At 35.3% G+C, this 16,327-nt stretch overlaps 3 protein-coding genes across 3 annotated transcripts; 1 reads left to right on the top strand and 2 right to left on the bottom strand.

Moving 5' to 3' along the window:
• Positions 1-199: 199 nt before the first annotated feature.
• Positions 200-2,865, bottom strand: LOC137748183 (B-box zinc finger protein 19-like). The gene is made up of 5 exons (XM_068488289.1): positions 2,285-2,865; positions 1,617-1,713; positions 1,382-1,497; positions 1,039-1,284; positions 200-455 (listed from the first exon to the last, which is right to left on the bottom strand). The coding sequence occupies exons 1-5, from the start codon at positions 2,375-2,377 to the stop codon at positions 450-452; spliced, it is 558 nt and encodes a 185-aa protein (XP_068344390.1). The 5' UTR covers positions 2,378-2,865; the 3' UTR covers positions 200-449.
• A 2,931-nt stretch (positions 2,866-5,796) lies between these two features.
• Positions 5,797-7,872, top strand: LOC137748237 (pentatricopeptide repeat-containing protein At1g09820). Its single transcript, XM_068488355.1, has one exon. It carries the CDS (start codon positions 5,909-5,911, stop codon positions 7,718-7,720), a length of 1,812 nt encoding a protein of 603 aa, XP_068344456.1. The 5' UTR covers positions 5,797-5,908; the 3' UTR covers positions 7,721-7,872.
• Positions 7,873-8,107: 235 nt separating this feature from the next.
• Positions 8,108-9,322, bottom strand: LOC137748238 (glyoxylase I 4-like). The gene is made up of 3 exons (XM_068488356.1): positions 9,075-9,322; positions 8,776-8,878; positions 8,108-8,691 (listed from the first exon to the last, which is right to left on the bottom strand). The coding sequence occupies exons 1-3, from the start codon at positions 9,236-9,238 to the stop codon at positions 8,404-8,406; spliced, it is 555 nt and encodes a 184-aa protein (XP_068344457.1). The 5' UTR covers positions 9,239-9,322; the 3' UTR covers positions 8,108-8,403.
• Positions 9,323-16,327: the final 7,005 nt, after the last annotated feature.

Raw genomic sequence — 16,327 nt, 5'->3', positions numbered from 1 at the left:
CATTAAAAATAAAGGGGTGAGATCTCACTTAGTTGAAAAGAAATATCACTAAACTTTAGTACTAAATTACTGAATAAAAGTTACGGTGAACTTGTTATTCAAACCGTTTTCTTAGAATTGAATAAGTACTTTTAAAATTCTCATTTTTTTTTTTGGAAGAAAGGACGGCATATATTAAAATTTCAAATTTCAGTGCGACTACAAAAACAAGAAGGTCCTCAATTTTTGCATATACAAGCACTTGCAAAAGTATGTTTTTCTTTTGAAGCAAAGTTATGGATACCTTTTTACTATTATTTCCTCTGCACAACTCAACTACATAAAGATCAAATGCCCATTTCACAGTTTTACATGAAGCAGCAACACAACAAAGGTACACTGGAAGCACCCTTCTTGCGACTCGCTAGCGACGTAATCTGCTCGAGCCGATGATTCCAGATATGCCGATACTAGTCCTGATTAATACGAAAAGCCAACAGGTTATGCACTGATCTAGTTAAAGCGATTCGAGCATCAACAGAGAGAATGTGTTCTGTGGAGTTATGCACAAGGTCGTAGAACAATGCTAACTTGAAGTGTGAGCATTTAGAATCTGATAATCGACACAAAAACACAGAAGTATCGTTTCTCTAACAACGTCAGTTTGCTTTCATGATGTCCGAAAGACGGACTTGAGTACAAGATGTGTGTATTATATATTTGCGAAATGCTAAAAACAAATAGATGTATAGAGAATGCAAACTCTTTTCTTAGACACAAGTAACGATGGCAATTCTCAACTTACGAGTTCCAAATTTAGCTGCCTTTCCGGCTTCAAATTTTTAGCTTATGAAGGAAACCCGCTCGTGTTCTTAGTTTAGCTGCACATACATTACAAACTTTTGCAATTTATTCCTAATAAGCAACTATTGTGAAATACAGATGGGAACCGTTCTATATGACAGTGAGAATGTTCCGTTTGCAGCGTTGAGATACATGCTAAAACAAAAACAGAGCTAGGATCAAGCCGATCGTACTAAAAAATGAAAGCACTCGTACCTCTTTGTTTGAAGCTTGTCCATGCATCCGATGAGGCTTCATGTTCAAATCAATCAACTTATTATCCATCTTTACATGCCCATCGGCATTGGCATCTGAAGCACGAATAGGAGACGCCCGGTGATTTTGCGGGTTCTCTCCTATTGTCATTCTAGGTGGATGGTGTTGTTGTACTCTTCTGATCTCAGCTGGATCAATGGGTTGGGAAGCTGGGTCATCACTATTACCAGGTTTATCTCCTGGAAACTACGGAACAACCAAATAGAAAACATTTAAGTCATCCCCAACACTTACGCAAAAATAAAATAATCTGATTCTTAGTAAGTAGGATCAACAAACCCACCTCAACTCTTTGTCTCAGTACAAGATATCTTCCATGCATTCTTTTGCCTCCAACATGAACAATCATATCACATTGCAAACAGAGGGAACTTCCATCTATCTCGCAATAAAAGAAAGCTACACGTAGTTTCCAAGAAGATAGAATGAGCGTCGTTATTTTTCTTTTCTTTCTTTCAAACAACATTAAGACATTTATCAGCAGGGAATAGATAGAATCGAAAAATAGGCCTGCATACCAGGTGCATTTTCACAAATGTCACAGCGGGGAACTTCACTTGGAGTAGCAAGACCAACGCGAACATGCCGGCTAGCAAGCTTATTGCACATATGAACCTGCCATCCGATCAACGGTTTAAAGCATCTCGAATACAAGCCGAACAGAGATTACACAAACATGAAAAAGAAAAGTAAATTCCAAAATTTGTGACCAATTAGCAAAATTTGTGACCAACTAGCAATGCCAGCATTTACCATAAGCAATATCCAACGATTTTCGACAAGCATTCTCACTCAGTCACTAATATATTTCTAGCTCCAATTCTTCCTCTAGTTTTTTACTCTAGGAACATTTTTACCCTTTCACTAAAGGACATATATTCTAAACTATTCTAATTTACGGGAAAAATTTGCACTTAAGCATGATTTGATCCTGAGGGCACGAGGCGGGCAGACTGCCTCGGCCAACTGACTTAACCCACATCTGCTTACCTCACATTAGTTAAACATGGAGCAACTAACAATGCAACCAGATAATATGCGGTCCCAATTTGCACCCAGCAAACAAAAAACATCATTACTTAGTACTTTTTTACCTAGATTTCCTGCTGTAACTTATGAAACTGCTAACTGGGCACTGTAAAAACTTAGAAAAATATTAACAGTCAAACGGTAAAAAAAATCATACCTTCTCGTCGCAGGCGCGGCAAAGGGCAGCCTCGTCCGCAGCGCAAAACACGATTGCGGCTGCGCCTTCACAGGAATCACAAAGTGTTCTCATAATTACTAATCCCTTCCACCACTCTCATATTTCTTCAATCCAGTCGGCAAAGATAACACAGCACAAAAGCTCACAATCCAATCCAATCCAATCCAGTCCAATCCAAAATCCAGAAAGCATAAAAAGTATGAAACTTTAAGCGAACCCAATTCAGCAAGATCGATTTGGGTGTGTTTGGTGAAGTCAATAACGATGGGGAGGACAAAGAACAGGAAAAAGCTTCGAATTTTAGACAGAGAAAAAAGTGGGTTGTGTTTGGTTTTTGTTGGGGAGATTCCGGAAGCCAAAACAATAATAGTATAAACCGTAAACAAACGAATATATAAATACACAAATGTATATAATATATATAATATATATAACACTGTGTGAAATTTGACAAGCAATGGCAACAGATAATATGATAAAATAAATACGTTGGACTTGTCAACTTTGTTAGCTCAAAACAGAAACTCTCTCTCTCTCTCTCTCTCTCTCTCTCTCTCTCTCTCTCTATCTCTCTGTGGAGCTTTGAGAAAGCTTGAAAGATTGGAGCTCGGCCACAAGTTTTGAAAACGCAGGAGGTGGGGCTGAGATTCGATGGTGGCTGGCTGATGGGGGATTCTCAGCCACCAGTTGGATATCTGACATGGGGCCCATTGAGTTTCTAGTAAATGTTGTTGCTTTGCTGTGATGGATTTGCTTACAGCTTCGATCCTGCATTGCCGTCCACAAAGCATCTTTGGGGTGCACAAATGTATTGAGTGGATGGGAAGGACGTGACACCATGAATACTACCAACCTATTATTTCTCCAAGATCTGATAATCAAATTAAAAACAAAATTTGTTTTACAAAGGAAAATAATTTTCGCAATCTTTGTGTCCTCTCCATTTATCTGTTTTATTTTAAAAAATAATAATGATCGATTATTCAAGGATGAGTACAAAATTTTATTTAAAATTCTTCGTGTTTGAATTACAGAATTTTGTATTTATGATTAGAATTGTTCATATTATGAATCACTTTATAAAGATTATGTCTGCAAAAAAAGAATTAAAACTAAGACCGTTTAGTAAATTTATAAAATTTGATTCAATAACAAAGAAATTTAACTAGAACTAGTGATTTTGTTGTTTGAAATTAATGAGGAGGTCTTGGATTCAAAACACTATGTGTGCTTATTTACCTTTCAATTTTTACAAATTTGTTTTCATAAGAGCATAAATATATAAAATTTAGCTAAATAATCAAGAAGTTTAATTAGAATCAATGGTTTTTGACATTTTGTTGTTTAAAATTAACGAGAGGTGTTAAGTTTGAAATGCTAAGTGAATGTTTATTCTTTTCAATTTTTACGAATTTTTATTTGGTTGTTAATTTATTTTTAATTAGTAGCTAGTAGATAAGTGGGTTGTTATTTTTAAACATTTGTTTCAATTCAAGTTTAATCTTCAACAAAGAGTAATGCGTTGACCAAATTTTTAGACAAAATTTGCAAATCATATGATGTGTCATCAAAAAGTTTAATTTAGTACCCATTTATTACTTATACATATCAATTAAAGACTCAAAAACATCATTATTTTTTTAATCCCATATTGACAAGGTTAATAAATAAGAAAAAACACATCACGGTTTTATATAAAAACACTTTAAAATTCAGATGGAAAGCAAAATTCATATCTATCTACTTGTAAATCTTGAATTTTTTTGTTTCCTTCTCACGATACAAAAAAAATTAGTTTTTCCGTGTTTCTAAATTATTAAGTTTGAAGTGAATTTCTAAGTATAATTTTATCGATGTCTTACATGTGAAAATAAATAATTTTCTTATATAAAGTGAGGACACATTTTTTAGCGGGCCTAAAAAATCTCTAGACCGACCCTGGGTAACAACATTCATTTGTCCTGATGTAGATCCACCACTAACGTTAATTTTGTTAAAATTATGCGTTATATATGTGTGTGTGTGTGTGTGTGTTCATGTATCAAATTTGAAGGGTAACAGTCATAGCTTTGTTTTCTTGTTTAAATGACAAAAACTCATTACAATATCAAATTTAATTGAGGCCTCCTTAATAATTTTCTTCGTTCCCCATTCCTCAACCAAATTTGTTTAAGATATTGACAAAAGAACAAAAAAACAAAAGCACAAAAACAAAAAAAAATGGGGTAAATTACATTTTACCTTTTCAAGTTTGGAGTCAATTGCAACTTCTTACAACATCTTTAAAACATTTCAATTTCATACACTTACTTATCATTTTATTTCAATTTCATACATCCGTTGGAAGATCCGTTAAGTGATGACATGGCAAATATGAGATCCACATTTGTGCTGATGTGGCTGCCAAATTTGTGCCATGTGGGTCCATGGCAAAAAAAAAAAACATTTATGCATTTAAAATATAATAATTTACCTTTTTTTTTTTAAATAAATATAAAATAAATAAATAAATAAATAACTGAAACCCATATTCCCGACCCACCTTCTCCCTCACCTCCACTCTCTTCACCCCTCTCCCATTAAAAAAACCCAACCACAACCCAAAACCCCCCATCCCACCCCTCCCCAGCAACACCAACACCCCCCCCCCCCCCCCCCCCCCCACCCCACCCCACCCAAAACCCCAAAAAACCAAGATTATTTGTAATCAACCAAAAAACCCAGGAAGAACAACACTCATTCGATTATCAAATACCAAAATCCCTTTCCTATATCGTTGTTGGGCGCATCTCGTGGGATCAGACCCAATTCGAGATTAGAATGAGAGAAGGAGGAAGAGAAAAAGATGGAGGAGGTTGCCGGAAATAGGAGGTTTTTTGGGTAATCTGCTTTATAACACACACACACATTTTTTGGTTGATTACAAATATGTGTTTTTTGGGGTTTGGGGTGGATTTTTTTTTGGGGGGGGGGGGGGGGTGGGGTTGGGTTGCGGGTGGGTTTTTTGGATGGGAGGGGAGCTGAAGAGAGTGGAGGAGAGGGAGAAGATGGGTTTTAGGGTTTTTTCATTTATTTTTAATTTTAAATAGGGTAAATTATTATATTGTAAATGCATAATATATATATTTTTTTGTCACGTGGCACAAATTTGGAAGCCACGTCAGCACAAATGTGGATTCTATATTTGTCGCATCATCACTTAACGGTTTACTTAGCGAATTTTCTAACGGATGTAAGAAATTGAAATAAAATGATAAGTAAATGTATGAAATTGAAATATTTTTAAGATGCTGTAAGAAATTGCAATCGACACCAAACCTGAAAGGGTAAATGTAATTTACCCAAAAAAATTACGATGGACTTCTCAAACACTAAAAACAAGTGAAATGGGCTTTCATTCCTAGGCCCAGACCGGCCCGTTTAAGGCCCGGCACTCATTATACATAAAAACGCGGCGGCCGTTGAACTAATCCTCCAGAAACTCCACAAAAATGGCCGTTGGAGCTTACACAGAGAAGAACCGCCATGGCTACGAACAAACTCAAACCCTAATTTAATTTCCCCTTTTTTTCCCCCCAATTTTAATTTGCCCGCCACAAAGAAATGCTGAAGCTCCTCTCCTCCTCCTCCTCCTCCTTCGCATGCCTCCATGCTGGCCGAACCTGCACCAGACTCTGCTCCTCAACTTCCACCTCCACAACTCCAACATCGCCGCCAGTCAACCTCCCATTAATTTCAGAGCTCATAGAAAAGCAACACTGGTCGGAGTTCAAAAGCCATCTCAAAGACTCGAGCTTTGTGACAGTTACCCGCCAACTGTTCGACTCGGGAGCTGACTCAAAGATAATACTCAGGTACTTCACTTGGTCCCAGAAGGATCCCAAATTTACACACCCTCTTGAACTTACTTGTAGGCTCTTGCACTCCCTAGCAAATGCGAAAGAGTACTCGGATATCAGAGCTTTCTTGGATAGATTTGTTAGAAGCCATGAAAAGCATTCGGTTTCTTCGATTTTTCACTTGCTTGCAATGGGTGGGAGTCAGTTTTGTGCAAATTGTGTTATAGTTGATATGTTGGTGTTGGCATATGTGAAAAATATGAGGACCCGGTTGGGTTTCGAGGCGTTTCAGAGAGCCGGTGATTACGGGTTTAAGTTGTCGAAATTGGCTTGTAACCCTTTGTTGAGTGGTTTGGTGAAGGAAAAAGAAATTGGGTGTGTTGAGTATGTTTACAAAGAGATTATTAGGAGGAGGATAGAGGCTGATTTGTTCACTTTCAATATTGTGATTAATGGGTTGTGTAAAGTTGGGAAATTGAACAAGGCAAGGGATATTACTAACGACATGAAGGCTTGGGGGGTCCCTCCAAATGTGGTTACTTATAATTCTCTTATTGACGGGTATTGCAAAATGGGTGGTTTGGGGAAGATGCACAAAGCCGATGCCATTTTGAAGGAGATGGTGGCTAATAATATTCGCCCGAATGAGATTACTTTTAATATTTTGATTGATGGGTTCTGTAAAGATGAAAATGTAGCATCTGCACTCAAGGTTTTCGAGGAAATGAAGCAGGGTTTGAAACCCAATGTGGTTACATATAATTCACTTATTAACGGGTTATGTTGTAATGGGAAGCTGGACGAGGCTTGTGGTTTGCGGGATGAAATGCTTGGATTTGGTTTGAAGCCAAATATAGTTACCTACAATGCACTCATAAAGGGGTTCTGCAAGAAGAAGAGGATGAAGGAAGCTAGAGAGTTGTTTGATGATACTAGGAACCAAGGTATGGCGCCTAATGTTATAACCTATAATATGCTAATCGATGCTTACTGTAAGGATGAGAGGATGGAGGAAGCATATGCGTTGTTTAATTCAATGTCAGAGAGAGGAGTTTCCCCCAACACTTCGACATTTAACTGCCAAATTTCTGGTTTCTGTAGGCAACGAAACGTGGGAACAGCCAGGAAGTTCTTGGATGAAATGGAGAGTAGGGGCTTGAAAGCTGATCCCATAACGTATAATATATTAATAGATGGATTGTGCAAAGGAGGGGAGTCCAGAAAGGCAGAAAGGTTATTGAATGAGATGTTCAAAAAGGGTTTGAGTCCTAGCCATGTGACATACAATACCTTGATGGATGGGTATTGCAGGGAAGGAAACATGAAGGCAGCTTTGAATGTGAGGGCACAGATGGAGAAAGAAGGGAAGCGGGCAAATATTGTAACATTCAACGTGTTGATCAAGGGATATTGCATGAAGGGCAAACTTGAAGTTGCAAATAAACTTCTTAATGAGATGTTGGAGAAAGGTTTGATCCCAAATCGAACTACTTATGAAGTTGTAAAAGAAGAAATGATGGACAAAGGTTTCCTTCCTGATATAGATGGACATCTGTATAATATCTCTTGTTCTTAGCTACCGACATGAGAAACTTGGTTTCAGCCTCACCGTAACCATAATGTTTCTTCGATATAAATAGGCCATGTATGCATCCACATCCGAAGGTGATGAATATTTGATGAATGAGAATAGGAGTAAAAGCATCAATCACAAGCATCTCGAGTCCACTGATCAAACCAAGACAGTTCACTCTCGTCTCTTCTCCCACCTCTTCAAGGTCTGTGATTCTTGCTGAATGTTGATCATACTACAGAAAAAAAAAAAGCATTTGATTTATGTGCCTTATTTGTAGAGACGTTTCTGGTCAAACCTAAAGAAATATATGAATCTTCGAACCTTCCTGTATGCATTCAATTTATGTGCCTCATTTAACCTCAAATTATAAGTAGTGAAGAAAGATAAAACTTCCGTAAGATATGTATCCAACTCTATGTGGGCAAAATAACTAGAACTGTATTGGGAGCTTCTTTTTTCATTAATATGAGCTTAATCACATGCCATATATTGGCTTCAAGAGATTAAGTATATTCATACACACAGTACAACCCAATCTTCCTCACAATTCTTTATTAAACATAGCAGAAAACCAATACAACTTATCTTCAGACCAAGACAGGATAGATATATAGACACTGTAGTATGCTTGTAACATTTTTCTTTAAACAAAAAGTAGTGAAACATTTCACTCTTTTCGAAACTCAAAATGAGAAGTTCATCATGTCCAGGCTCAAGCTTTCCATCATCAGAGTCTCCATGAATCCACAACTAGTCGGTGCCTTCTTGAAACTGCTACCTCTGGGCTTGAAGGAACAAGCAGAGATTGGAATGATTGGGATGTTCTCACAGTTGCAGAGCTCGATCATATACCCATCTGGGTCATGGAAGAACACCTGGTCTACCTTGACCCCGTCGTCCTCCACCACGGCTGTCACATACCTCATCCCCATATCTTGCAGCCTCCTCTTAACAAGTCCAACATCAGTGCACTGCATGTTTATCACCGAAGAATATTTGTTATATTTGAGCACAATTAATATTACAGGTTCTATAAGTAGCAGTACAGCTCTTACCTGGAAGGAGATGTGGTTGTCCTTGGGATTGATCGGTCGCAATTCATAGTCTTCCATTGCTGGACTTTCAATCAAGTGTATCCCAATGCCATAACTATACAACCTACACAAGGTCAGACAGATTAACTTGTTATTTTCTTTTACACAAGACCGTGGATACACATGTATTTGTTTACAGAATACAACCATCATATTCAACTTTGCTGCATATGAAAAAACCAGTCTATCCTATAGGCATTATGTTCATCGAATTTATTATTTCGCACTCTAAAAAGCATGATAACAGAGAGAAAGCTAACCAGGCTCCATTGAAGTTGAAAGAAGAGGGGCGTTTGATGAGAACAAACCCCAACACTTCTTCATAGAACCTCATAGAAGTCCACACTGATCTGCACAACAAGGACACATGATTTAAAGAGAGCAAAGGCAGTGCCTCGCAGTTGCTTACTTCCTCAATCTCCATTTCACACCCTTACGATAACTCTCACTTGCAATTAGTTAGTTTCTCTTTGATTTTTCGTGCGCCCTGCATCACAAGACTAGAAGGGACTGCCTTTTATAAAGCCACACTTTGGAGCGTCTTTCAAGTTCAATTAGAAATTTTTGCACATCATCTTCACTCTTGCGAGGAACTTTCCTAGCAGATTCTCACAAGTTGTGTCAGGCAAGTTAAACCTAGTCCTCCTCTTAGCTACCGTACACCTTCATATGGTGGGACGGTTGTAATATCTTTGAATGCCACATCGACCATGTCACAGTTAGGGCTGGAAATTTTTCTCAAAAATACCAAACCAAAAAAATCCCGATCCTATACCGAAAATTTCCCAAACCGATAATACTGAAATTTTCGGGATTCATACTGAACCGATCCCAAACTTTTTGGTATGGGAATCGGGATTACATATTCAATTATTCAGGAATCCCGAACCGAACCGAAAATATATAGGATATTTATTTTGTGGCGTGCATGTTGAATGTTGAATTTAAGTAGTTTGATAGTAGACTATATTAGAAATAGAAGAATTGAAATTAAGTAGTTTGAAACTTTGGAACATCAATTTGACTTTGTATGAATGAATTGGTATTTCAAATGGAACGAAATTTCAAATTGGTAAGAGGTAAAGAGCCTAAATTTGAATTGATATAAAGAATTTTAGACCAAAAGCTCGAATTTTAGCCCCAATCCAAAAATCTCAAATTTCAACCCCCAAAACTCAAAATTCAATCCCTTCCCGAAATGAAGAAAACATTTTGGGAATCCCAAAATTTAGGAATACCAAAATTTTAGTTCAAGATTGGTCTTCAAATTTCCGTCCCGAAATTTTTTTTGTTTGGGATTCGAGATCCCATACCAAACCACCCCTAGTCATAGCAGAGGACCCCTCTCTTTTTCTTTCAAAATGAAAAAGAAAATTCGAATTTGGGATATCTTCCACTATTAGGAAGAGAAATAACTTTATACCAAGAGCTAGTTAGTACAGGAAAAGATAAGTACTTAAATTATACACCATGCAAAATTTTTTTAACCCGTTTCAAGTTCAACGGATTACACACAGCTTGCTTGCTAGCCTAAAGCAAAGACAAAATAATTGTGGTGATTTAAATTTCGACTCAACCTTACTGGAATAGAGGCCTTTTCATTACTTGTTTGAAGCTTGTAAGAAAGGGAAACAAGAAGGTGCCAAATATTGAGAAATTTCTGTGATGTTTCCTCTCCCACCTGAGATCCTTTATCTTCTGATCTTATAAACTCAACAGATCCAAATCGAAAGATGGGGTACTATATCATCACCGAGAGATTGATACGTCCTTTTGAGCAAATTTCGAACGGTGATGATCAAAATGTTTTGAACGTGTTTCTAAATCTTTCTAGCACATGTAGCCTGAACTTGGGGATTTGTTCATATGCTGTGTCTGTTTACTGTTTAATATATGAAATTGACAGAAAGTACTGTCGTGGCCATTGTAATCCTTCATATGCATTCTAGCTTTTTCTATATTTTTGGGTGAGTTTATATCTCGTGTTTAGGCGTTTGTCTACGATAATTTTTCGCTTCTAGGCTCGTTTCTTTTGTTGCCTTATAGAGCTTGGCGCATTTTCTGTCATGTAGACGTCTTTGTTGTATTGTTGGAGAGGAGTTTATCTTTAGAAATCGTTACTTTGATAAAAGAAAAAAATAAATGAGAAGGAAAGTCCTATAATCCTAGAAACCATGGCAAAGTATTCAATTCACCTAGTTGATTGATTCAGTTCAAAACTCGTCTGATCAGTAACATGAGGAGAGTATTAGACCTTTGGTTTTATGAGTTTATATCCGTTGTATTTGGGTCGGGCTAGTTACTTAACCTGCCATGTCCGTGCAATGAACCCAAACTCAACGTAACTCATGTAACACTCTTGCACTCGTGGTCTTAAGTTCAATTTTCCGCTCCCAACTATTACTTGTATATAAAAAAAGATAAAAGCAATTAGTTTTTGCTTATAGGGTGTTTATAGCTTAAGTGGTTAAATGCATTTGCTCATACGCTTGAGGTTTTGAGTTAGTAATGAAGCATGTCGATTACCAAGATGGTATATAAAAAAAAAGATAAAAACAATTAATTTTTGTTTACAAGGTGCTTATAGTTTAAGTGGTTAAGTGTATTTACTCATACTCTTGAGGTTTTGAGTTAGTAACGGAGTATGTCGATTTCGAGGATGTAAACTTAGAAAGAAAAAAAAATGACACCTACACTATAAAAGATTTTGTTTGATCTTAACTTTTTATGGAGAACTAGCTACAATTAACATATTTTTGTTTATTCTGATATTTGGTTTGCACTTTTTAGTACCGACGACATATAGATTATAAGGAAAACTAATGAAAATGGCTTAAAATTTTTGAGTTTTAATGATAAGAACAAAATAAAGGGTGAAGTGAATAGTATCAGGATTGATTTTTTAGTGTAAAAATGTGGTTTTTCGTTAAAGTGAACAGTACCACGGGCTTTTTGTTAAAACTCCCATTATTATATCACTACAGAGAGGTTTTACTGTATTTATCGAGCATAAGTGAAGTTCCACTTGTCCTCCTCTCCTCTCATGTCTGTAGTCTGTAGATCTGATTCCGCTGAAGCGGCCGTGGAAAATCAGACATTAAAATTCTGCTCTTCAATTTCCATCTCCGCAAGTCTATGTTCACAACAAGCCTTCAACCTTCTAATCGATAATCTGGCAGACCACAAAACAAAGCAACACTGTGGCCGAGACATGGTGTAGTACTATTTGTAGTAGCGATTCTTATATATCGTATAATAATTGGGCTTATTAAGCTACAAGGTCCTATAAAACTTGTAATGGGTAAGAACCGATCATAAGTTATGATATAATTTGGTGCATGAAAACTAAGTCACGCTCTAAATTGGAAAAATCGGATGAGTTGGAATGTGCTCTATAAAACGGTTGAATTTCAGAGCCCATTAACACACTTTTCATGTGGAGTAAGTTGTAAAATATAATCATGCAATCTAACTTATTATTTCTTGTGGGGATTTGAAGATTAAAAATGATGATGCTTTAAAGTTAAAACCACACACAATTTGACAAATATATATGTCTCTCGTAAAATCGTTAGAAATAGTGACTGGTGTTAAATTTAGTATTATCTTAGGAAAACTAATGAAAAAAGTTTAAAATCTTTGAGTTTTAACGATAAGGACAAAATAAAGGGTAAAATGAATAGTACCAGGATTGACTTTTTAGTGTAAAAATGTGATTTTTTTTGTTAAAGTAAACAGTACTGCGAACCTTTCGTTAAAACTCCATGTTATTTTTTTATTTTTAAATATTTTTTTAATTGCCACTCAGTACCATTGTCTGATGGTACTTATCTTCACTTGAAAGTGAGAGGTCTTAGGTTCGAATCTTGTGGATGACAAATTTGATATCAAATTAGGCTGTCCATTGTGTGCTTTGCCAACTCACCCTCCCTTAGTGTAAAAATATCGATGTATAATTTTTATTTTAATTAAGAACTGTGTTTTTCTTGGACATTTGAAATTGGCTGCATGCGAGTGAATGAATATTTTTTTGGGTGGAGGAGTGAATTAATATTTGACATAAACTAATGACCCTATTAATTAACTCATTACCTAATGCACATTAATGTTTTAATCAGTATTTGCATGTGCTTTTGCACCGGCAGAGGTTAAATTATTTGGTTAAAGATGTCACTCCTAGACCTTTAATTTGATGGGAAAGTAACATTAAACCTAACACGTCAAGATTTTAACAAGATGCTGCCATGCACGCCATGCAGGAAGATATTGCTACGTACATATATGTGTCGTATATTGAAACTGATTTATGCAGCTCTTTTTCTTCTCTGCTTTTTAATGAATAAAAAATAATTAAGAAATAAAAAAAAAATTAAAAAAGCAAGAATAGAAAACGAAAGTGTGAAAGTAATTTTTTATGTTGTATGTATATATATATAGATATACCTATAGTTGTCAACCATTGCTCTCAATTAATATTTAATTGATATATATATATATATATATATATATATATATATATATATATATACCTATAGCTGTCAACCATTGCTCTCAATTAATATTTAATTGATATATATATATATATATATATATATATATATATAAGTGAAGCTCTTTTTCTTTACCAGATATAAGAGTGAAGCTCGACTAACTATAACAATTAAGAAACAACGTCCGCTCGGATTAGTTGGGCTTTTGTTTTCAACAACTAAGGAAAAGTAAGATGGATCTACTTCTTAGTGCTTGTCGCTTATGCTTAATTATCACAACTGCGAGGTGTGTTAAATTATGAGTAATGTTAGGTAGATTAAATTTTAAATTAAATTAGTAAAATATGTAATGTGTCATCAATAAGAAATAAACATGTTAATCAACATTTAAGTAATAATTCAATCATCAACATTTAAGTAATAATTCAATTATCAACAACCACGTCATATGATTTACAAAATTTAATCTAAATAATTGATCCTGTTAACATACCCTTTAAATTATATAATTCTATGATGGATCATGGTAGAAGTAAGGTGTGTAAATAAAGGATAATCAAGACTAATGTGGGACAATTGGGATAATGACAATCCATCCTATTCTTAATAGTTTCTTTAGCCCACCTTATTGACAATTGCTCCATCGTAAAACTTGCAATTACAATTAGATTTACAAAAGAAAAGTTCTTTGTCCTCACGTAAGAAAGACACGAACTCTTTCTATTTGCCCTCAACAAGATCTATCAAATGTCTATCATCATAAGTAGACAAATACTAACTCTTTCTCTTTACGTGGCAGTCTACTTCAAATTTAGATTTTATTTGGATGTTTAAAATGAGATTGATTTTTGTCAAATAAATAAGTGTTGCATGAGCTTATATCTAAAGAATTGAAAATATGAGTACACCCCTTGAAATTCAATTTTCTTTAACTAAAACCCATCATGATAAGTTTCTCTAACAAAAACCCAATGACTAGGCTCCAACTAAGCAATATCCATAATTAAGTTTGGCTTGGCAAAATTTGTATTTTTAGATGTCTAAATTACCCTAATAACACTTACTTTGTGTATCTCCTTTATTATCTACATTTATTTTACATTATTTCATTCAATTAAATGTCTTCAAATACCTTATGGGGGTTTGGAAAAAAATTTAAATGTCATGATTCCTATGCATTTAATAACATGGTAGTCTACTTCAAATTTGGGTTTTAGCAAAAAGATATATCAAACACTAACTCTTTCTCTTTACATGGCAGTCTACTTCAAATTTGGGTTTTATTTGGATGTTTAAAATGAGATGGATTTTTTTCAAATAAATAAGTGTTGCATGGGCTTATATCTAAAGAACCCAAAAATAAATTCTACCTCACTTGTATCATTGGTATGTGGTACACTAACTCGTGTCCTTATCATACTGAAAAATCTCTTTAAGAAGACAAACAAACCTAAAGACAGATGTATAGGTTGTGCCATGTAAGTGAAATACAATCTATATATTAGAAGGTCCTAGCTATGTCCAAGTATTCAAGTACTTGTATTTTCTAAATTTAGTGGGAGGAAAGTGTGTTAAGGCCTATGGGCCACTTTTAGCTTGGATTTGTGCAAAATTCATCTCCTATCATAGGGCCAAAATGAATTTGCTTAAAAGAATAATTAGGGCCAAATTTAGCCAAGGACATGTTACATATATCAAGCCCTTAAGCCCCTTGGTGTGCCCTAACATTTGCATCTCAACTCAAGATAGAAAGATTTAACCTTGCATATCTGGAGATGAAAAAATTTTGCACTATAATATATTTTTTTTAAATATGAATTTTTAAGAGCTAAAACATAGTCAAGAGTGACATTTAACCCTCCATGACTATATGTTGATGTACTATTTTCTAATTTAGGAAGGGGAAAAAGTGTTAAAACGATGAGGTCTAGAAAAAAGGAAGGGGAATATTTTGATGTAGCCAAAGAGACCTATTGAAAATAATTTCTTAATTTCATCAGTTTTAACTTTTACATAACCTACTCCATATGTGTAGTTTGTTCATTTGGTAATCATTTATATAATTTTAACCGAATCATAGCTAGGTTCGAATTTTTGATAATATAGGTCTCTTGGAAGATGCTCATTGACAGCATAAACATCTCTCTTCAAATCACTACTTCTTTAATTATTAATTATCTAGAAGTGTTTCCAACTCTTAACCTAACCTACTTCTATTCGCCACACAGTTCATCCTCACCATTGAGCAAACTCCAATAACCTCTATTTAATTCAATATTAATTCAAGATACATGATTCATGACAAAGGGAATATAACAAAAATAAAACAAATAAAGCTCTGTTTTCTTTTCGTCAATTGTTAGTTACAAATATGACTGGGATCTCGTGACTTCGTGATATCCTTATGTAATCCTTTTTTTCTTTTTTTTTTCTTTTGAGGCTGATGCCCCATTGTCACCAAAAAAATAAAATAAAATTAAAAAAAAAAAAATCCCTGTCGGCAACAATGAATATAAAGCTAAAAAAATGGAAAAATGGTTAGTGCCAGCACATGCAATTTCAGTCGAATGAATCTGCGTGCTCATTGCATATATCTAGTACTCCCTGATATACGATTAAATATTATTTTTGGATTCCATCATTAATAGTTATTTTGGTGCTACATTAACTTTCCTTTTCATATGTTTTTTTCTGTGGAGTTTTTCGACGGATGGATGGGGTCCTGCTAATCAAGGACGAATGTTTAACCTGCACTTTGTTCTTCTTCTTCTCTCCAATTCACTTGGTGTGTCTCAACCTCGTGCATGCATTATACATTATTATTTACTCTTTTTCGGGTCAAAGAGAGAGCGGTCCCCATACAGCCATACTCATCGTTTTGCAGCTTTTTCTTTGCCTCTCCCATCGGGAGAAAACTATAAAAAGCTCCCCATCTGATTTTTTATTTTGTAACTAAAGCCTGCATGGCTGCATGCCACAATTTCTTTTCATCTATTAAACTCTTTTTTCTGTGGATATTTTAT

This window comes from Pyrus communis, chromosome 10 (genome assembly GCF_963583255.1).
Source record: "Pyrus communis chromosome 10, drPyrComm1.1, whole genome shotgun sequence".
In the NCBI taxonomy this organism is placed as follows: domain Eukaryota; kingdom Viridiplantae; phylum Streptophyta; class Magnoliopsida; order Rosales; family Rosaceae; genus Pyrus; species Pyrus communis.
This window is presented reverse-complemented; position numbering and strand designations above follow the sequence as displayed.